Raw genomic sequence first — 23,609 nt, forward strand, 5'->3', positions numbered from 1 at the left:
TTTTTATTCTGTTTCCAGCCTGATTTGCTTCAGACCTGTTACATTTTCAACTTTGATAAAAGATCATTGACCAGAAACATGAACTCTATTTCTCTCTCTGCAGATTTCTCCTGACCTGTTGAGAATGGAACGGGAATCAGTTCTCACTACTGATAGTGGAATGTTGCCCAGGATTTGGGGAGAGTTCACAGATCATCTTCAAATACTATTGGGATCTGCAGCAGTCCCATAAACAGACAAGATAGACAAAGGATATAGGTCTAACATTTGAAGTTTGATATGATAATAATAATCTTTACTGTCACAAGTAGGCTTACATTAACTCTGCAATGAAATTACTGTGAAAAGCCCCCAGTCACCACATTCCGGCACCTGCTCAAGTACACAGAGGGAGAATTCAGAATGTCCAATTCACCTGACAAGCTATTCTTTCGGGACTTGTGGGAGGAAACCGGAGGAAACCCACGCAAGCAAAAGGAGAACGTGCAGACGCCGCACAGACAATGACCCAGCCAGGATCAGAACCTGGGACCCTGATGCTTTGAAGCCACAGTGCTAACCACTGTGATACCGTGTTGACCTATGATTTGTTCATTGAAGTTATTTGTTACAGACAGAAATGGGGGGGGGGGGGTAAATTTTAAATCCTGATTTCTCCTCTCACCACCCATCTGTAAACAGAAAGGTGTTTTATTTTAATTTCCCTTTATTAGCTGAGGCATATTTCCGAATCCCTCGATTTTGGTGTGACCCAATTTTCTATCAATAACCCCGAGGTGGGATGAACTCAAAGGGTTAGTTTATTTTGCACACACTCAAAACGTGGGAGGAGGATGAAGATACCCATGCACCCATACAATAAAAGAGGATAGAGAAAATAAAGATTTTAAAAGACAACAGAGAAAAGAATGACTGCTGCACTTATATCCAGAATCAAAGTCCAATGAAGTGTTCCTTCACAGGGGTCGACAAGCTGAAAACCTGCTGACTTCATATACGGAGATAGCTGCAAAGAGATGAATCAGTCTTGTAGGTGATGGTAAAGAAGTTCCCGTAGGAACAGTGTCGATGGGCCCAGGTATTTAACCTGGACAGAGATCCTTCTCTGTGCTGCTGCTTGTAGGTGGCTAAATGGCAGAATTAAGTATTTTTCAGTACAACAAAGCAATATTATTGGTTACACAAGATAGAAGATTCCATGTTACATGACTCTTACTTTTCCACAGCGTCTTTAACAAAGGGTGAGTATCCCCCATCTGGGTTTCCGGGATGCTTAAATGTTCTCGTCATTAAGACTTGAAAGGAAGGTTGCAGGGCCCTTTGTCCAAGCATTCGCCCCTCTTCAGAGACAGCGATGTGCAAGTTTCTGTGATACTGCCATGGTAGCTTCTTTTGTTCAGGGGTTGCAGACAGACACAAATTCAGCCATTTAAAAAATGTTCATGTCCAGTTTTCAAAATATTAGGAAATAGCCATGAGGAAACTTGTATGTATTTTATCAAAAATATATAGTGCGATGTCTCAGTCCCCTGACAAATAGCCATTTGGAAGATTAAAGCGTGAGGGCTGGATTCTCCGCTGGCGGGATGCTCCATTTTGCCGGCAGCCCGGGGGTTTCCTGATAGCGTGGGGCTGCCCACAATCGGAAAACCCATTGACCAGCCGGTGAAACGAAGCATCTCGCCGGCGTGCTGAACCAGAAATCTGGCTCGGCAGGACGGAGAATTCAGCCCATCATCCTGGATTCCTGCTATACATTCATTCACTCACTGCTGGCTCAACCCCTCTCCTTGGCATCAGTTCAGACTACTCACAATTCTGTTTTCCTATTTGACCCTGAGCTGTGTTTTTGACCCAATGTCATCTTCGTCACTAAGACAATTTCCAATGTCGTAACATCACTCTTCCCTCAGCTCATCTGCCATTGAAATTTCATCTATGCTTCAGTTAACTCCAGACTCATCTTCCAATCTCCATAACTCTTCCAAACTCAGCCAATTCTGAGCTCCCACCAAGTCCCTAATTCACCCATCGCCCTGCACTGACCGAACTCCACGAGCTCATGATTAGACAACAACGAGACCTTGAAAGTTCTATTCTTGTATTCAAATCCTTTCAGGGCATTGCCCCTCCCTATCACTTCAGCCCTCCAAAATCTCTGTGCTTCCATAATTGTGGCCTCTTTTCCATCCCTGATTTTAAACACTCCGCCACTGACGGTCCTGCTTTCAGTTACCTGAGTCCTAAGTTCTGAAATCATCTCCCAAACACTAACCCTTACCCTAACCCTAACACAAACAGTAACACAAACCCAAACACTGACACTAAACCAAACACTAACATAAAACACATACACTAGCCCAAACCTAAAAAATAACCCAAAGCTAAAACCTGAACACTAACCCTAACCTCAACCCAAGCATTAACCCTAACCCAACACAAACCCAAACCGAAACATGAACCCAAACTTAAACACTAACCCAAACCTAAACACTAACCCTAACCTAAGTACTAACCCAAACCCTAACCCAAACATTAACCTTAACCCAAACACTAACCCTAACACTAATCCTAACCTTAACCCCAAATCCTAACCCTAACGCTAACCCAAACACAAACCCAGAATCTAAGCCGAAACCAAGCACAAACCCAAACACAAACCAAATACTAACCCTAACCCAAACCTAAACACTAACCCTAACCCTAACACTAACCAAAACATTAACCATAACCCAAACAGTAAGCCAAACCTAGACACTAACCCTAACCTAAACATTAAACCGCACCTAAATACATACCCCAACCTAAACATGAACCCGAAGCTAAACCCTAACCCAAGCACTAACCCTAACCCTAACCCTGCCGCTAACTCTAACCCCTAACCCTAACCCTAACCCTGCCCCTAACCCCTACCCCAACCTAACCCTAACCATAATCCGAACACTAACCCTAACCCTACCCTGAAACCTAACCCTACCCCTAACCCTAGCTCGCTACTATCCCATATTAGAAAAAACATTTTCTGAAGTGAATAAGTTAGCAGCTTTATCTGTATTAATAACAATGTGTGGCGTGAACTAGTGTAAGGAACGCTTACTTGGTGCTACTTAGCCCCATAAAGAGTGGTCTTCTCGCTGCAAAGCCTTCCCAGCTACACGTTTGGACATTGAATCTGTTCAAAAACTCATAGAACTTAACAGATATTTTCATTGAATGAAATTATATATGTTTTTTCATTTGGTATATTAGTTAATAAATATGAAAAAAAGGCCCTAACCCGAACCCAACAACTTTTACATATTTTTAATACACCTTTCTCCCAAATTCTCCTCAATACAACTACAGTCTAATCTTTGCTTCTAACTTTCTCATTTCTGACTTTCCATTTCTCTCAAATTTCCAAAATACGTGTTTAGTTTCGTGAAAAAAGATGACGTAAAATCCTATGCAGAAAAGAATGTTGAATGCGCGCAAGTTAAAGTGGCAGACGCTTAGGTGCTGTATCCCTCATTGGATGCAGAAATAAAGGGGAATCCCTCATCTGTCCGCAATCCTAAAATCAAACCTAAACGCTAACCCTAACATAAACGCAAATCCAAACCCAAACCCTAACCCTAACCTAAACATGAACCCTAACCTAAACACGAACCCTAACCCTAACCTAAACACGAACCCTAACCTAAAGACTAACCCTAAACCTAACCCGAACCCTAGCTTAACCCTAAACACTAATTTGAACCTAAACATTAACCCTCTCCGAAACACTAAGCCAAACGTAAACACAGGGGCTGGTTTAGCTCACTGAGCTAAATCGCTGGTTTTTAAAGCAGACCAAGCAGACCAGCTGCACGGTTCGATTCCTGTACCAGCCTCCCCGGACAGGCGCCGGAATGTGGCGACTATGGGCTTTTCACATTAACTTCATTGAAGCCTACTCGTGACAATAAGCGATTTTCATTTCATTTCATTTTCATATCCTAACCTAAACATGAACTCAAAACTTAACCCCAACCCTAACCCTAACTCAAACACAAACTCAAACCTAACCCAAACCTATACCCCAACCCAAACACTGAGCTGAAACCAAACACTAATCCTAACCTAAACACTAACTCAAACAGTAACCCAAACCTGAACACCAACCTTAACTAAACATTAACCCGCAACTAAACCCTAACCCTAAGCCAGACCCTAACCCTAACACTAACCTAAACATCAACTCTAACAAATCACTAGCCCAAACTAAACCCCGACCCTAACCCTAACACTAACCCTAACCTAAACACCAACCCTAATGAAACACTAGCCTGAAACTAAACCCTAACCCTAAACTAGACACTAACCCTAACCCTAACCTAAACACCAACCCGAACTAAACACTAACCCCGAATCCAAACCCTAACCCTAAGCCAAACACTAACCCCAACTCAAACACTAATCCGAATCCAAACACTAACCTAAACACTAACACTAACCCAAACATTAACCCAAACATGAACCCAAACCTAAACCCTAACCCAAACACTAACCCGAATCCAAACCCTAATCCAAACACTAACCCAAATCCAAACCCTAACCCAAACACTAACCCGAATCCAAACCCTAACCCAAACACTAACCCAAACACTAACCTGAACCTAAACACTAACCAAAACACTAACCCTAACCCAAACACTAAGCCAAACACTAACCTTAACCTAACCAAATGCTAACGCTATCCTAAGCACTATACCCAAACCTAAACACTAACCCGAAATTAAACCCTAACCCAAACCTTAGCACTAACCCAAATCCAAACCCTAATCCTAACACAAACCCTGACCTAAACACTAATCCTAACCTGAACGCAAACCCTAACCTAAACCCTAACCCTAACACTAAGCCAAACACTAACCCTAACCTTAGCACTAACCCAAATCCAAACCCTAACCCTAACCTAAACACTAACCCTAACACTAAGCCAAACCCAAACACTAACCCTAACCTAAACACTAATCCGAAACAAAATCCTAACCCAAACTTTAACCGTAGTCCAAACGCAAAACCTAACCTAAACACTACGGGCGGGATTCTCCGGCAACTGGCCACATGGCCCGATGCCGGCACCAAGAGCGGCGAGAACAACTCCGGCGTCGGGCCTCTGCACTTCTGGGGCTAGGCCAGCACCGGAGGGGTTGGCGCTGTGCCAACCGACGGCGAAGCGCCGCCATGGGTTGGTGCATGCGCAGAATGGCTGGCATGTTCTGGCGCATGCGCAGAACCGCCGGTGTGTTTCCTGCACATGCGCAGGGGGTTTCTTCTCTACACCGGCCATGGCGGAGCCCTACAGAGGCCGACGCGGAGGGAAAGACGCAGGCCCGCCGACAGATCAGTGGGCCCAGATTGCAGGCCAGGCCCCTGTGGTGGCCCCCCGGGGGCCGGATACCCCGCGCCCCCCCCCCCAAGGACTCTGGTATACGGCCGACAAGCCAGGTCCCGCCATGACGGACCATGTCCATTTCACGCCGGCGGGACTGGCTGAAAACGGGCGGCCACTCGGCCCATCTGGGCCCAGAGAATTGCCGGGGGCGCCGCTGCCAATGGCCACCAACCGGTGCGGCACCATCCCCACCTCCGCCCAAAAACCGCGCCAGAGAATTCGGCAGCTGGAGCGGTGGGGTGGGCTTCACGTCGCCCTCCGGCGATTCTCCAACCCGGCCGGGGGGGGGGGGGGGGGGGGGTCAGAGAATCCCACCCCTTCCCCAAAACTTTTTTTACAATATATTTTAGAGTACCCAATTCATTTTTTTAAATTAAGGGGCAATTTAGCATGGCCAATCCACCTAACCTCCACATCTTTGGGTGGGGGGGGGGGGGGGGGGGGGGGGGGGGGTGAAACCCACGCAAACTCGGGGAGAATGTGCAAACTCCACACGGACAGTGACCCAGAGCCGGGATCGAACCTGGGACCTCTACGCCGTGAGGCAGCAGCACTAACCACTGCACCACTGTGCTGCCATACACTGCACCCTAACGTAAACACTAACCCTAACCTAAACACTAACCCAAAACTAAACCCTAACCCAAACACATACCTTAACCCAAATCCTAACCCTAACTCAAACACTAACCAAACCTAAACACTAACCCAAAACTAAACCCTAACCCAAACACATACCTTAACCCAAATCCTAACCCTAACTCAAACACTAACCAAACCTAAACACTAACCCAAAACTAAACCCTAACCCAAACACATACCTTAACCCAAATCCTAACCCTAACTCAAACACTAACCAAACCTAAACACTAACCCAAAACTAAACACTAACCCAAATACTAAACCTAACCAAAACACTAACCCAAAACTAAACACTAACCCAAAACTAAACACTAACCCAAACACTAACCGTAACTCAAACAATAAACCTAACCAAAACACTAACCCAAACACTAACCGTAACTCAAACAATAAACCTAACCAAAACACTTACCCAAACACTAACCCAAACCTAAACACTAACCCAAAACTAAACACTAACCCAAACAATAAACCTAACCAAAACACTAACCCAAACACTAACCCAAACCTAAACACTAACCCAAAACTATACCCTAACCCAAACACATACCTTATCCAAAATCCTAACCATAACTCAAACATTAACTTTAACCCTGATGAAGACACTCGTTCAAATCCACACCTACGTCTTTGATCAAGCTTTTGGTCACCTATCTAATTTTCCAGTGTGGTTCTGACACTCCTGTAAAGCCAACGTGGGACGAAGTATTATGTGAAAGGCGCTAAAAAAATGTAGCTAGTTGTGTAAGAGTGGAGCGCACTGGGCAATCATTCGGCACTGTGATAAGAGTGCAGTTCCTCTGTCTCTCACAGGGCGGTTCCCACACTATATAAACAGGGAGGGACTACTGAAGCTGAACAATTCGGTGTTGGACTGGACGCAGTGAAAGTCGGACAGGCAAAGTCAACGTTTGACTTGGACCCAGGTAAATGGAGCACTACAGCCAGAGCCAGTAAAACAGGGGACTGAGTGGAAGAGCCGGCAGGATGTAAACAAGGGTTCCATTTACTCCAGGAATAACTCTGTGAATGTACAAGACTTGTTTGAGAAATAGAGAGCAGAACTTATGAAAAGCGGGAATTTGTAGATTAGCTGAATAGAGTTAGCGTCAGATCGATTATTTGAGCTGGGAGACGAGTTAAAGTTAAACAGGGGTTGGTCACTGCGCTGAAGGTGAATGAATGGGGTTTGTCAGGGGGACTGACTGGGTTTAATGGGGTTTGTCAGGGGGGCTCACTGGGTTTAATGGGGTTTGTCAGGGGGACTGGGTTTAAGGGGGTTTGACAGGGGGACTGACTGGGTTTAAGGGGGTTTGTCAGGGGGACTGACTGGGTTTAAGGGGGTTTGTCAGGGGGGCTGACTGGGTTTAATGGGGTTTGTCAGGGGGACTGACTGGGTTTAAGGGGGTTTGTCAGGGGGGCTGACTGGGTTTAATGGGGTTTGTCAGGGGGACTGACTGGGTTTAATGGGGTTTGTCAGGGGGGCTGACTGGGTTTAATGGGGTTTGTCAGGGGGACTGACTGGGTTTAAGGGGGTTTGTCAGGGGGGCTGACTGGGTTTAAGGGGGTTTGTCAGGGGGACTGACTGGGTTTAATGGGGTTTGTCAGGGGGGCTGACTGGGTTTAATGGGGTTTGTCAGGGGGGCTGACTGGGTTTAAGGGGATTTGTCAGGGGGACTGACTGGGTTTAAGGGGGTTTGTCAGGGGGGCTGACTGGGTTTAATGGGGTTTGTCAGGGGGACTGGGTTTAAGGGGGTTTGACAGGGGGACTGGGTTTAAGGTGGTTTGTCAGGGGGACTGACTGGGTTTAAGGGGGTGTGTCAGGGGAACTGACTGGGTTTAAGGGGGTTTGTCAGGGGGACTGACTGGGTTTAAGGGGGTTTGTCAGGGGGACTGACTGGGTTTAAGGGGGTTTGTCAGAGGGACTGACTGGGTTTAAGGGGGTTTGTCAGGGGGACTGACTGGGTTTAAGGGGGTTTGTCAGGGGGACTGACTGGGTTTAAAGGGGTTTGTCAGGGGGACTGACTGGGTTTAAGGGGGTTTGTCAGGGGGACTGACTGGGTTTAATGGGGTTTGTCAGGGGGACTGGGTTTAATGGGGTTGTCAGGGGGGCTGACTGGGTTTAAGGGGGTTTGTCAGGGGGGCTGACTGGGTTTAAGGGGGTTTGTCAGGGGGGCTGACTGGGTTTAAGGGGGTTTGTCAGGGGGACTGGGTTTAATGGGGTTTGTCAGGGGGGCTGACTGGGTTTAAGGGGGTTTGTCAGGGGGGCTGACTGGGTTTAATGGGGTTTGTCAGGGGGACTGGGTTTAATGGGGTTTGTCAGGGGGACTGGGTTTAAGGGGGTTTGTCAGGGGGACTGACTGGGTTTAAGGGGGTTTGTCAGGGGGGCTGATTGGGTTTAAGGGGGTTTGTCAGGGGGATTGGGTTTAAGGGGGTTTGTCAGGGGGGCTGACTGGGTTTAAGGGGGTTTGTCAGGGGGATTGGGTTTAAGGGGGTTTGACAGGGGGACTGACTGGGTTTAAGGGGGTCTGTCAGGGGGACTGACTGGGTTTAAGGGGGTTTGTCTGGGGGGCTGACTGGGTTTAAGGGGGTTTGTCAGAGGGACTCACTGGGTTTAAGGGGGTTTGTCAGAGGGACTCGCTGGGTTTAAGGGGGTTTGTCAGAGGGACTCACTGGGTTTAAGGGGGTTTGTCAGGGGGGTTGGGTTTAAGGGGGTTTGACAGGGGGACTGACTGGGTTTAAGGGGGTTTGTCCGGGGGGCTGACTGGGTTTAAGGGGGTTTGTCAGGGGGACTGACTGGGTTTAAGGGGGTTTGTCAGGGGGACTGACTGGGTTTAAGGGGGTTTGTCAGGGGGACTGACTGGGTTTAATGGGGTTTGTCTGGGGGACTGACTGGGTTTAAGGGGGTTTGTCAGGGGGACTGACTGGGTTTAATGGGGTTTGTCAGGGGGACTGGGTTTAATGGGGTTTGTCAGGGGGGCTGACTGGGTTTAAGGGGGTTTGTCAGGGGGACTGGGTTTAATGGGGTTTGTCAGGGGGATTGGGTTTAATGGGGTTTGTCAGGGGGACTGACTGGGTTTAATGGGGTTTGTCAGGGGGACTGGGTTTAATGGGGTTTGTCAGGGGGGCTGACTGGGTTTAAGGGGATTTGTCAGGGGGGCTGGGTTTAATGGGGTTTGTCAGGGGGATTGGGTTTAATGGGGTTTGTCAGGGGGGCTGACTGGGTTTAATGGGGGTTTGTCAAGGGGGTTGGGTTTAAGGGGGTTTGTCAGGGGGACTGACTGGGTTTAAGGGGTTTGTCAGGGGGGTTGGGTTTAAGGGGGTTTGTCAGGGGGGCTGACTGGGTTTAAGGGGTTTGTCAGGGGGACTGACTGGGTTTAAAGGGGTTTGTCAGGGGGGCTGACTGGGTTTAAGGGGGTTTGTCAGGGGGGCTGGGTTTAAGGGGGTTTGTCAGGGGGACTGACTGGGATTAAGGGGGTTTGTCAGGGGGGCTGACTGGGTTTAAGGGGGTTTGTCAGGGGGATTGGGTTTAAGGGGGTTTGTCAGGGGGGCTGACTGGGTTTAAGGGGGTTTGTCAGGGGGATTGGGTTTAAGGGGGTTTGTCAGGGGGGCTGACTGGGTTTAAGGGGGTTTGTCAGGGGGATTGGGTTTAAGGGGGTTTGTCAGGAGGGCTGACTGGGTTTAAGGGGGTTTGTCAGGGGGGCTGACTGGGTTTAAGGGGGTTTGTCGGGGGGCTGTGTTTAAGGGGGTTTTGTCAGGGGGATTGGGTTTAAGGGGGTTTGTCAGGGGGACTGACTGGGTTTAAGGGGGTGTGTCAGGGGGACTGACTGGGTTTAAGGGGGTTTGTCAGGGGGACTGACTGGGTTTAAGGGGGTTTGTCTGGGGGGCTGACTGGGTTTAAGGGGGTTTGTCAGAGGGACTCACTGGGTTTAAGGGGGTTTGTCAGAGGGGTTGGGTTTAAGGGGGTTTGACAGGGGGACTGACTGGGTTTAAGGGGGTTTGTCAGGGGGGTTGGGTTTAAGGGGGTTTGACAGGGGGACTGACTGGGTTTAAGGGGGTTTGACAGGGGGACTGACTGGGTTTAAGGGGATTTGTCAGGGGGACTGACTGGGTTTAAGGGGGTTTGTCAGAGGGACTCACTGGGTTTAAGGGGGTTTGTCAGAGGGACTCACTGGGTTTAAGGGGGTTTGTCAGGGGGGCTGACTGGGTTTAAGGGGGTTTGTCAGGGGGGTTGGGTTTAAGGGGGTTTGACAGGGGGACTGACTGGGTTTAAGGGGGTTTGTCCGGGGGGCTGACTGGGTTTAAGGGGGTTTGTCTGGGGGACTGACTGGGTTTAAGGGGGTTTGTCAAGGGGGCTGACTGGGTTTAAGGGGGTATGTCGGGGGACTCACTGGGTTTAAGGGGGTCTGTCAAGGGGGACTGACTGGGATTAAGGGGGTTTGTCAAGGGGGGCTGACTGAGTTTAAGGGGGTTTGTCAGGGTGACTGGGTTTAAGGGGGTTTGTCAGGGGGCTGACTGGGTTTAAGGGGGTTTGTCAGGGGGACTGGGTTTAAGGGGGTTTGTCAGGGGGGCTGACTGGGTTTAAGGGGGTTTGTCAGGGGGGCTGACTGGGTTTAAGGGGGTTTGTCGGGGGACTGTGTTTAAGGGGGTTTTGTCAGGGGATTGGGTTTAAGGGGGGTTGTCAGGGGGACTGACTGGGTTTAAGGGGGTTTGTCAGGGGGACTGACTGAACATAGAACAGTACAGCACAGAACAGGCCCTTCGGCCCTCAATGTTGTGCCGAGCCATGATCGCCCTACTCAAACCCACGTATCCACCCTATACCCGTAACCCAACAACCCCCCCTTAACCTTACTTTTATTAGGACACTACGGGCAATTTAGCATGGCCAATCCACCTAACCCACACATCTTTGGACTGTGGGAGGAAACCGGAGCACCCGGAGGAAACCCACGCACACAGGGGGAGGACGTGCAGACTCCACACAGACAGTGACCCAGCCGGGAATCGAACCTGGGACCCTGGAGCTGTGAAGCATCTATGCTAACCACCATGCTACCCTGCTGCCCCGACTGGGTTTAAGGGGGTTTGTCAGGGGGGCTGACTGGGTTTAAGGGGGTTTGTCAGGGGGGCTGACTGGGTTTAAGGGGGTTTGTCGGGGGGCTGACTGGGTTTAAGGGGGTTTGTCAGGGGGACTGACTGGATTTAAGGGGGTTTGACAGGGGGACTGACTGGGTTTAAGGGGATTTGTCAGGGGGACTGACTGGGTTTAAGGGCGTTTGTCAGAGGGACTGACTGGGTTTAAGGGGGTTTGTCAGAGGGACTGACTGGGTTTAAGGGGGTTTGTCAGCGGGACTGACTGGGTTTAAGGGGGTTTGTCAGAGGGACTCACTGGGTTTAAGGGGATTTGTCAGGGGGGCTGACTGGGTTTAAGGGGATTTGACAGGGGGGCTGACTGGGTTTAAGGGGATTTGTCAGGGGGGCTGACTGGGTTTAAGGGGATTTGACAGGGGGGCTGACTGGGTTTAAGGGGATTTGTCAGGGGGGCTGACTGGGTTTAAGGGGATTTGACAGGGGGGCTGACTGGGTTTAAGGGGGTTTGTCAGGGGGGCTGACTGGGTTTAAGGGGGTTGTCAGGGGGGCTGACTAGGTTTAAGGGGATTTGTCAGGGGGGCTGACTGGGTTTAAGGGGATTTGTCAGGGGGGCTGACTGGGTTTAAGGGGATTTGACAGGGGGGCTGACTGGGTTTAAGGGGATTTGTCAGGGGGGCTGACTGGGTTTAAGGGGATTTGTCAGGGGGGTTGGGTTTAAGGGGATTTGACAGGGGGGCTGACTGGGTTTAAGGGGATTTGTCAGGGGGGCTGACTGGGTTTAAGGGGATTTGTCAGGGGGACTGGGTTTAAGGGGATTTGTCAGGGGAGCTGACTGGGTTTAAGGGGATTTGTCTGGGGGGTTGGGTTTAAGGGGGTTGTCAGGGGGGCTGACTGGGTTTAAGGGGATTTGTCTGGGGGGTTGGGTTTAAGGGGGTTGTCAGGGGGGCTGACTGGGTTTAAGGGGATTTGACAGGGGGGCTGACTGGGTTTAAGGGGATTTGTCAGGGGGGCTGACTGGGTTTAAGGGGATTTGTCTGGGTGGTTGGGTTTAAGGGGGTTGTCAGGGGGTCTGACTGGGTTTAAGGGGGTTTGTCAGGGTGTAAGGGGTTTTGTCAGTGGACTGGGTTTAATGTGTGGCTCTGCGTTGCAGGATTCTCCGGCAGCTTCCCATGGAGGGGAACAGTTTGGTCCCTGTCGCCCTGCTCTTCTGTCTCCTTTCCCCGGGACTGGAGGCCGCCCAGAGCCGCAGCCGCCGGGAGCTGAGCCCTGGGTTACACCGTTCCGGGATCCGGGACCCAGGGGGCACATACTGCAGACGCCTGCCCTCCTGCTGCCCCGGCAGGGATGATGTGTGCGCCGTGCCTTACATCGACACCATCTGTTACTGCGACCTCTTCTGTAACCGCACCGTGTCTGACTGCTGCCCAGACTTCTGGGCTTTCTGCCTGGGCACACAACCTCCCACCCTCGGTAAGGAACCCACTGACTGAGGGGTACAGGAGGGAGGGGTGGAGTTATAGGGGAGGGAATCGGGGGTGGGGGTACAGGGGGAGTGCGGTGGGGGTACAGGGGGAGTGGGGAGGGGTACGGGGGCGTGGGCAGTGGTACGGGTGGAGTGGGCAGGGGTACGGGGGAGTGGGCAGGGGTACGGGGGAGTGGGCAGGGGTACGGGGGAGTGGGCAGGGGTACGGGGGAGTGGGCAGGGGTACGGGGGAGTGGGCAGGGGTACGGGGGAGTGGGCAGGGGTACGGGGGAGTGGGCAGGGGTACGGGGGAGTGGGCAATGGTACGGGGGAGTGGGCAGTGGTACGGGGGAGTGGTACGGGGGGAGTGGGCAGGGGTACAGGGAGTGGGCAGTGGTACGGGGGAGTAGGCAGGGGTACAGGGGCAGGGGTACGGGGGAGTGGGCAGGGGTACATGGGGAGTGGGCAGGGGTACGGGGGAGTGGGCAGGGGTATGGGGGAGTGGGCATGGGTACGGGGGAGTTGGCAGGGGTACGGGGGGGTGGGCAGGGGTACGGGGGGGTGGGCAGGGGTAGAGGGGAGTGGGCAGGGGTACGGGGGAGTGGGCAGGGGTACGGGGGAGTGGGCAGGGGTGCGTGGGGAGTGGGCAGGGGTGCGTGGGGAGTAGGAAGGGGTACGGGGGGGGTGGGTTGGAATCTGCCGGAAAATCTGCAGTCGACACTTCAAATGAACAGAAATTGGCTGAATTGTTTTGGAGTCTTGCGGTCAACACCTCAATTTCAAATGGTGTTTCCTTTTCATTCGTTTCAAGACTGAAATGAACGTGTTTCTCTGGTCACTGGTTCCCCTGACACTATCGCTCTCTCTCCTCCTCCCCCAACACTTCCGCCCTCCCCCCGCTGACACTCCCCCCGACACAGTCCCCCCCTCTCCCCCCGACACACTCCCTCCCCCCCCGACACACTCCCTCCCCCCCCGACACACTCCCTCCCCCCCCGACACACTCCCTCCCCCCCCGACACACTCCCTCCCCCCCCGACACACTCCCTCCCCCCCGACACACTCCCTCCCCCCCGACACACTCCCTCCCCCACCGACACTCCCTCCCCCCCGACACTCCCCCCCCGACACACACAGTCCCCCCGACACACACAGTCCCCCCCCGACAACTCCCCCCCGACACTCCCCCCGACACTCCCCCCCCCCCCCCGACACACACAGTCTCCCCCCCGACAGCTCCCCCCCGACACTCCCCCCCGACACTCCCCCCCCCGACACTCCCCCCCCCCGACACTCCCCCCCGACACTCCCCCCCCCGACACTCCCCCCCCCCCGACACCTCCCCCCCCGACACTCCCCCCCCGACACTCCCCCCCCCGACACTCCCCCCCCGACACTCCCCCCCCGACACTCCCCCCCCCCGACACACACAGTCCCCCCCCCCGACACACACAGTCCCCCCCCCCGACACTCCCCCCCGACACTCCCCCCGACACTCCCCCCCCCTACACTCCCCCCCCCGACACTCCCCCCCCCGACACTCCCCCCCCCCCCCCGACCTCCCCCCCCCCCCCCCCCCCCCCCCCCGCGGACACTCCCTCCCCCCCCCGACACAGTCCCCCCCCGACACACTCCCTCTCCCCCTACCGACACACTCCTTCTCCCCCCGACACACTCCCCCCCTGACGCACCCCCCACCCCCCACTCCTGACAAACTCCCTCCCCCCCGGACACACTCCCTCCCCCGGACGCACTCCCCCCCCCCCCCCCCCCCCAGACACGCTCCCTCCCCCCCCAACACACACCCTCCCCCCCGACACACCCCCCCCCGACACACCCCCCCGACACACTCCCCCTCCCCCCCCGACACACTCCCCCTCCCCCCCGACACACTCCCCCTCCCCCCCGACACACTCCCCCTCCCCCCCGACACACTCCCTCTCTCCGACACACTCCCTCTCTCCGACACACTCCCTCTCTCCGACACACTCCCTCTCCCCCCCCCGACACTCTCCCCCCCCGACACTCCCCCCCCCCCGACACTCCCCCCCCCGACACTGCCCCCCCGACAGCTATCCCCCCGACACTCTCTATCCCCCCGACACTCCCCCCCGCGACACTGCCCCCCCCCGACACTCCGCCCCCCCCCGACACACACAAGTCCCCCCCCCCCGACACACACAAGTCCCCCCCCCCCGACACACACAGTCACCCCCCCCCTACACTCCCCCACGCACCCCCCCCCCGACACTTCTCCCCTCCCCCCGACACTTCCCCCCCCCCCCCCGGACCTCCCCCCCCCCCCCCCCGCTTCACTCCCTCCCCCCCCGACACGTCCCCCCCTACACACCTCCATCTCCCCCTACCGACACACTCCTTCTCCCCCCGACACAACTCCCCGCCCCCTTAACGCAACCCCCCACCCCCCATCCTGAAAACTCCCTCCCCCCCGACACACTCCCTCGCCCCGGCGCACTCCCCCCCCCCCCCCCAGACAAGCCTCCCCCTCCCCCCCCAACACACACCCTCCCCCCGACACCCCCCCCGACACCACTCCCCCTCCCCCCACCGACACACTCCCCCTCCCCCCCGACACACTCCCTCTCTCCCCGACACACTCCCTCTCGCCCCGACACACTCCCTCTCTCCGACACACTCCCTCTCTCCGACACACTCCCTCTCTCCGACACACTCCCTCTCTCCGACACACTCCCTCTCTCCGACACACTCCCTCCCCCCCCGACACACTCCCTCTCTCCGACACACTCCCTCTCTCCGACACACTCCCTCGCTCCGACACACTCCCTCGCTCCGACACACTCCCTCTCCCCCCCCGACACCCCCCCCGAACTCCCGACACACTCCTCCCGCCCCCCCCCCTACTCCCGACACACTCCCCCCCCCCTCCCAGACGCACCCCCCCCCCCCACGACACACTCCCTCCTCCCACGACACACTCCCCCCCCCCCCCCCCCCCCCCCCCCCGAACGACACCCCCCCTCCCCCCTGCAGCTAGTTCACCGACCCACGTCTTCACATCTGTGTTGTCTGTTTACGGACAGACTTTGAGAAATGAGTCTGGAGGAAACCTCATATGCGTGAACTCTCCAACCCCTTCCCTCCTCCTCCACAATGAATTGTGGTGAAGACCCAATCAGCCTTAAAATGGATGCCTTTCATTATCAAATAGATTGTTGTCTTGGTTCACAGACAAGGAGCATCCACTTGAGCATGTGACAGAAAGGGGCAGCTGGATTGAGGGACCGAGGAACTGGGGAGTGCTAAACCTTGATGAGTGGTGAGGGAGGGGAGATGAAATGTTCACAAGAATCAGTCTGTAAACAATTGGATGGTGAAGCGAATTGAGGTGTTCGATGCACACCGTGCACACACACTGGCATGCTCCCAGCTGGCACCATGTACACAGTTGGCACTGTACACATGCTTGCATTGTGCACACGCTGGCACAGTGTTGCTGGTTTCTGTAGCAGACCTTCATTACCCAGAATAATGTCTAATAAAGATTACCAGGGCTGACGGTGTGAAGCAACAGAGAAAATCTGGTTTTCCATCCATCTGTTGCACATCATAGTTTATAGATTGCAAGCTGTTAAATATTAACAATGAAGCTGGTGCTGGCCACTGCACATGCACATGGTGGGGGGGTCTTGTGGTTAGGAGCAGTCACGGGTAAGATTCTCACCCATCTACTGTGTGTCACTTATTAGAGTGTCGTGGGGTGAGTAGAGGGGGTAAATGTCCATGCTGAAATATATTAAAATTGGGCTTATTAAACTGCTGCCTTGCAGCAAGAGAAAAATAGAATGAGGTTGTGTTCAGACGGATAGTCAAGCCTAGGGAGAGACCATCTGTTCAAATATCCCCCCTTCTTCCGGGGTGCCACGGTGGTTAGCACTGCTGCTTTACAGTGAAAGGCACCTGAGTTCGATTCCAGCCTTGGGTGACTGTGTGGAGTCTGCACTTTCTCCCAGTGTTGGGGGGTTTCCTCCGGGTGCTCCGGCTTCCTCCAACAGTCCAAAGATGTGCAGGTTAGGTGGGGTTACGGGGATAGAATGGAGGCGTGGGCCTGGGTGAGGTGCTCTTTCAGAGGGTTAGTGCAGACTTGATGGGCCGAATGGCCTCCTTCAGCATTGTAGGAATTCTAATTGTAATTATTTCCCCATACTCTGCACTCTGTCTGATATGATGACTGACACACGATGGGAATGTATTCTGGAGGGATCCCACCTGTTCAATTATTCCGACATTATCCTGGTGTACTCAAGCTGGGACTGAGCGGAGATGCAGCATTCTGCCAGGTTCTATGGGCTGTGATCCCAGTCAGCAGGAACCCACATGTTCAGAAAGTGGGCTTTATTTACAGCGATAACCAGGCCTGAAGACATTTGATTCAGATAATTTTTTTATAGTCGTAACTGCCGAAGGAAACACTTCACCTTTGTATGTTTTCACCCTAATTACCCTTTTCATTTTCATTATTGGACTCCGTTCTCCTCCAACAATTGAGGAATCAAAATCATCCACTTTGGATTTTCTGAGCATTTGAAATGGTAACCTATTCACTTCCAGCCTTAAAGTCTTTGTAAAGTGTAGGATCTTGAACACTGATATATTCAGACAGATAGCTGGACACACAAAATGCAAGTGCTGCTTGAACCAGCTCATCTCCTGGGGACCTGTTATACTATCTAAGTAGTTCATCAGAGGGATGAGCGTGGACCTTCCCACCACCCCACTCCAAGGTCACACCTGGGGTCAGTTGGAAAGTGACAGCAGGACAAGCCGGGATAGGAGAGAGACGGAGCGGGTCAGCCAGCAGGGAGGAAGGTTTATTGGGTTGACCAATGCCCTATCTGAGCTAGAATTGGTTTATGCTGGTACTGAGAGTCACTACTGGGGATGTGTATCGATTCATCAGTAAAGACATGGAGGGGGGGTCATCAACAAGGGCTATCGAGCGGCACTTGCTGAGTAATAACCAGCTCACTGATGCTCAGCTTGGGTTCTGCCAGGTTCACTCAGCCTCTGACCTCATTCCAGCCTTGGTTCAAAGGTGGTCAAAATAGCCGAATGCCAGAGGTGAGGTGAGAGAGACTGTACTTGACATCAACGCAGTATTTGACTGAGTATGGCATCAAGGAGCCCTAGCTAAACTGGAGTCAATGGGAATCAGGGGAACACTCTCCACTGGTTGGAGTCATATCTGGCACAAAGGAAGATGGTTGTGATGGTTGGACGTCAATCTTGTCAGCTCCAGGACATCACTGCAGGTGTTCTTCAGGTAGTATCTGAGGCCCAACCTCTTCAGCTGCTTCATCAATGACTTCCTTCCATTGTAAGATCAGAAGTGGGGATGTTTGTGGATGACTACAGGCGGCATGGTAGCACAGTGGTTAGCACTGCTGCTTTACAGTGCCAGGGTCCCAGATTCGATTCCCACCTTGGGTTACTGTCTGTGGAGTCTGCACGTTTTCCCTGTGTCTGTGTGGGTTTCCTCCGGGTGCTCCGGTTTCCTCCCACAAGTCTCGAAAGACGTGCTTGTTAGATGAATTGGACATTCTGAATTCTCCCGACTAGGGGCTTTTCACGGTAACTTCATTGCAGTGTTAATAAGACCATAAGACCATAAGGCATAGGAGTGGAAGTAAGGCCATTCAGCCCATCGAGTCCACTCCGCCATTCAATCATGGCTGATGGGCATTTCAACTCCACCTACCAGCATTTTCCCCGTAGCCCTTAATTCCTCGCGACATCAAGAATTTATCTATCTCTGCCTTGAAGCCATTTAGCGTCCCGGCCTCCACTGCACTCCGCGGCAATGAATTCCACAGGCCCACCACTCTCTGGCTGAAGAAATGTCTCCGCATTTCTGTTCTGAATTTACCCCCTCTAATTCTAAGGCTGTGCCCACGGGTCCTCGTCTCCTCGCCTAACGGAAACAGTTTCTTTGCGTCCACCCTTTCTAAGCCATGTATTATCTTGTAAGTTTCTATTAGATCTCCCCTTAACCTTCTAAACTCCAATGAATACAATCCCAGGATCTTCAGCCGTTCATCATATGTTAGACCCGCCATTCCAGGGATCATCCGTGTGAATCTCCGCTGGACACGCTCCAGTGCCAGTATGTCCTTCCTGAGATGTGGGGCCCAAAACTGGACACAGTACTCCAAATGGGGCCTAACCATAGCCTTATAAAGGCTCAGTAGCTGCTTTTATATTCCAACTGAGGGGCAGCAGGGTAGCATGGTGGTTAGCATAAATGCTTCACAGCTCCAGGGTCCCAGGTTCGATTCCCGGCTGGGTCACTGTCTGTGTGGAGTCTGCACGTCCTCCCCCTGTTTGCGTGGGTTTCCTCCGGGTGCTCCGGTTTCCTCCCACAGTCCAAAGATGTGCAGGTTAGGTGGATTGGCCATGCTAAATTGCCCGTAGTGTCCTAATAAAAGTAAGGTTAAGGGGGGGTTGTTGGGTTACGGGTATAGGGTGGATACGTGGGTTTGAGTAGGGTGATCATGGCTCGGCACAACATTGAGGGCCGAAGGGCCTGTTCTGTGCTGTACTGTTCTATGTTCTATGTAACCCTCTTGAGATAAATGACAACATTGCATTCGCTTTCTTAATCACAGATTCAACCTGCATGTTTACCTTTAGGGAATCCTCGACTAGCACTGCCAGATCCCTTTGTACTTTGGCTTTATGAATTTTCTCACCGTTTAGAAAGTAGTCTATGCTTGGATTCTTTTTTCCAAAGTGCAAGACCTCACATTTTCTCACGTTGAATTGCATCAGCAATTTCCTGCACCACTCTCCCAAACTGTCTAGATCCTTCTGCAGCCTCCCCACTTCCTCAGCACTACCTGCCTGACCACCTAACTTCGTATCATCGGCAAACTTCGCTAGAATGCCCCCAGTCCCTTCATCCAGATCATTAATATATATGGTGAACAGCTGCGGCCCCAATATTGAACCCTGTGGGACACCGCTGGTCACCGGCTGCCATTCCGAAAAAGAACCTTTTATCCCAACTCTCTGCCTTCTGTCAGACAGCCAATCCTCAAACCATGCCAGTAGCTCACCTCGAACACCATGGGCCCTCACCTTACTCAGCAGCCTCCTGTGTGGCACCTTATCAAAGGCCTTTTGGAAATCCAGATAGACCACATCCACTGGGTTTCCCTGGTCTAACCTACTTGTCACCTCCTCAAAGAATTCTAACAGGTTCGTCAGGCACGACCTCCCCTTACTAAATCCATGTTGACTTGTTCTAATCCGACCCTGCTCTTCCAAGAATTTAGAAATCTCATCCTTAACGATCGATTCTAGAATTTTACCAACGACCGAGGTTAGGCTAATTGGCCTATAATTTTCCATCTTTTGTCTTGATCCTTTCTTGAACAAGGGGGTTACAACAGCGATCTTCCAATCGTCCGGGACTTTCCCTGACTCCAGTGATTTATGAAAGATCTCAACCAACGCTTCCGCTATTTCTTCAGCCACCTCCCTCAGAACTCTAGGATGTAGCCCATCGGGGCCAGGAGATTTGTCAATTTTAAGCCCTTTTAGCTTTTTTAGCACCATCTCTTTTGTAATGGCAACCATACTCAACTCAGCCCCCTGACCCTCTATAATTTTTGGGATATTACTCATGTCTTCCACTGTGAAGACAAACGCAAAGTACTTATTAAGTTCTCCAGCCATTTCCTCGTCTCCCATCACTAGCCTTCCGGAATCAGTTTGAATTGGCCCAATGTCTACTTTGGCCTGTCGTTTGTTTCTTATGTATTGAAAGAAACTTTTACTATCATTTCTTATATTACTGGCTAGCCTGCCTTCATATTTGATCCTCTCCTTCCTTATTTGTCTCTTTGTTAACCTCTGTTTGTTTTTGTAGCCTTCCCAATCTTCTGATTTCCCAGTGCTTTTGGCCACTTTATAGGAGCTCTCTTTTTCTTTGATACATTTCCTGACCTCCTTTGTCAGCCATGGCTGTCTAATCCCTCCCCGGATAATCTTTCTTTTCTTGGGGATGAGCCTCTGTACAGTGTCCTCAATTATGCATACAAACTCCTGCCATTTTTGCTCTGCTGTCTTCCCCACTAGGGTCTGCTTCCAGTCGATTTTCTCCAGTTCCTCTCTCATGCCCTCGTAATTACCTTTATTTAACTGTAACACCATTACATCCGATTTTGCCTTCTCTCTTTCAAACTGCAGACTGAACTCAACCATATTATGATCGCTGCTTCCTAAGTGTTCTCTTACTTTAAGATCTTTTATAAAGTCTGGTTCATTACATAGCACTAGGTCCAGAATAGCCTGCTCCCTTGTGGGCTCCATGACAAGCTGTTCCAAAAAGCCATCTTGTAAGCATTCCATGAATTCCTTTTCTTTGGATCCACTGGCTACATTATTGTAAACCTACTTGCGACAATAAAGATTATTAATTATGTTCTGCACCATTCATGACTCCTCGATAATGAAGCAGTCCATGTCCAAAAGCAGCAAGACCTGGGCAATATCCAGGCTTGGGCTGACAAGTGGCAAGTTATATTCGTGCCACACAAGTGCCAGACAATGACCATCTCCAGCAAGACAGAGTCAACCCATCGCCCTTTGACATTCAATAGCATTACCATCGCTGAATCCCCCACAATAAACATCCTGAGGGTTACCGCTGATCAGAAACTGAACTGGGCTAGCCATATTAATATTGTGGCTACCAGGGCAGGTCAAAGGCTAGGAATCCTCCGGCAAATAACTCACCTCCTGACTGCCAGCTCTTCCTCCCCCCAATAAAGCCTGTCCACCATCTACAAGGCACAAGTCAGGAGTGTAATGGAATACTCTCCACTTGCCTTGGTGAGTGCAGCTGCAACAACACTCGAGCTTGACACAATCCAGGACAAAGCAGCCCACTTGATTTCTCTCCCTTCCACAAACATTCAAACCCTCCACTGTTGACGGACAGTGGCAGCCATGGGTACCATCTACAAGATGCACTGCAGTAACTCACCAAAATTCCTTGGGCAACACCTTCCAAACCCACGACCACTACCATCTAGAAGGACAAGGGCACAGTTACATGGAAACAAGATACTTGGGAACCCCACCACCTGGAGGTTCCTCTCCAAGTCACTCACTACCCTGAACATAGAACATAGAACATTACAGCGCAGTACGGGCCCTTCGGCCCTCGATGTTGCGCCGACCTGCGAAACCATCTGCAGCCTATCTGACCTACACTATTCCATTTTCATCCATATGTCTATCCAGTGACCACTTAAATGCCCTTAAATTTGGCGAGTCTACTACTGTTGCAGGCAGGGCGTTCCACACCCCTACTACTGGGGCAGCAGGGTAGCATGGTGGTTAGCATAAATGCTTCACAGCTCCAGGGTCCCAGGTTCGATTCCCGGCTGGGTCACTGTCTGTGTGGAGTCTGCACGTCCTCCCCCTGTGTGCGTGGGTTTCCTCCGGGTGCTCCGGTTTCCTCCCACAGTCCAAAGATGTGCGGGTTAGGTGGATTGGCCATGCTAAATTGCCCGTAGTGTTAAAAGTAGGGTTAAGGGGGAGGTTGTTCAGTTACCGGTATAGGGTGGATACGTGGGTTTGAGTAGGGTGATCATGGCTCGGCACAACATTGAGGGCCGAAGGGCCTGTTCTGTGCTGTACTGTTCTATGTTCTATGTTCTATGTTCTACTCTCTGAGTAAAGAAACTGCCTCTGACATCTGTCCTATATCTACTACCCCTCAATTTAAAGCTATGTCCCCTCGTGTTGGTCATCACCATCCGAGGAAAAAGACTCTCACTGTCCACCCTATCTAACCCTCTGACTATCTTATATGTCTCTATTAAGTCACCTCTCAGCCTTCTCCTCTCTAACGAAAACAACCTCAAGTCCCTGAGCCTTTCCTCGTAAGACCTTCCCTCCATACCAGGCAACATCCTAGTAAATCTCCTCTGAACCCTTTCCAAAGCTTCCACACGGCCTCACGGTAGCATGGTAGTTAGCATCAATGCTTCACAGCTCCAGGGTCCCAGGTTCGATTCCCGGCTGGGTCACTGTCTGTGTGGAGTCTGCACGTCCTCCCCGTGTGTGCGTGGGTTTCCTCCGGGTGCTCCGGTTTCCTCCCACAGTCCAAAGATGTGCGGGTTAGGTGGATTGGCCATGCTAAATTGCCCGTAGTGTAAGGTTAATGGGGGGATTGTTGGGTTATGGGTATACTGGTTACGTGGGTTTAAGTAGGGTGATCATTGCTCGGCACAACATCGAGGGCCGAAGGGCCTGTTCTGTGCTGTACTGTTCTATGTTCTATGTTCTATCCTTCCTATAATGTGGTGACCAGAACTGCACGCAGTACTCCAGGAGCGCCCGCACCAGAGTTATGTACAGCTGCAGCATGACCTTGTGGCTCCGAAACTCAATCCCCCTGCTGATAAAGGCTAGCACACCATATGCCTTCTTAACAGCCCTATTAACCTGGGTGGCAACTTTCAGGGATTTATGTACCTGGATGCCGTACCTGGATACCCTGACTTGGAAATATATCGCTGTTCCTTCACTGTCGCTGCATCAAAATCCTGGAACTCCCTAACAGCACAGTGGGTGTACCTACACCTGAAGGACTGCAGCGGTTCAACATGGGCAATTGGGGATGGGTAATAAATGCTGGCTGAACCAGCGACGCCCACATCATAAATTAATTTTAAAAAATTCTCCACATTGAAATTCTGAAGCTGAATACAAGTGCAACATAACTTCCCAACTTTTATACTCAATGTCCCTCATCAGTCAGAGAATTGAGTATAGAAGTTGGGAAGTTATGTTCCAGTTGCACAGGACATTGATGAGGCTGCACCTGGAATATGGTGTCCAGTTCTGGTCGCCTTGCTACAGGAAATGTTATCAAACTGGAGAGAGTGCAGAAGAGATTGACAAGGATGTTTCCAGGACTCCAGGGACTGAGTTATAGGG

General features: G+C 52.0%; 1 protein-coding gene across 1 annotated transcript in view; it reads left to right on the forward strand.

Annotated features, from left to right (window-relative positions):
• Nucleotides 1-6,904: 6,904 nt before the first annotated feature.
• The window catches only part of tinagl1 (tubulointerstitial nephritis antigen-like 1), a 212,999-nt gene continuing 196,294 nt past the window's right edge, over nucleotides 6,905-23,609 (forward strand). Inside the window, exons 1-2 of the mRNA XM_038802144.1 lie at nucleotides 6,905-6,987; nucleotides 12,306-12,625. Coding sequence (XP_038658072.1) covers nucleotides 12,325-12,625 — 301 coding nt within the window. The 5' untranslated portion in view covers nucleotides 6,905-6,987; nucleotides 12,306-12,324. The remainder of the gene's footprint in view (nucleotides 6,988-12,305; nucleotides 12,626-23,609) is intronic.

Source organism: Scyliorhinus canicula, chromosome 1 (assembly GCF_902713615.1).
Source record: "Scyliorhinus canicula chromosome 1, sScyCan1.1, whole genome shotgun sequence".
NCBI lineage: Eukaryota > Metazoa > Chordata > Chondrichthyes > Carcharhiniformes > Scyliorhinidae > Scyliorhinus > Scyliorhinus canicula.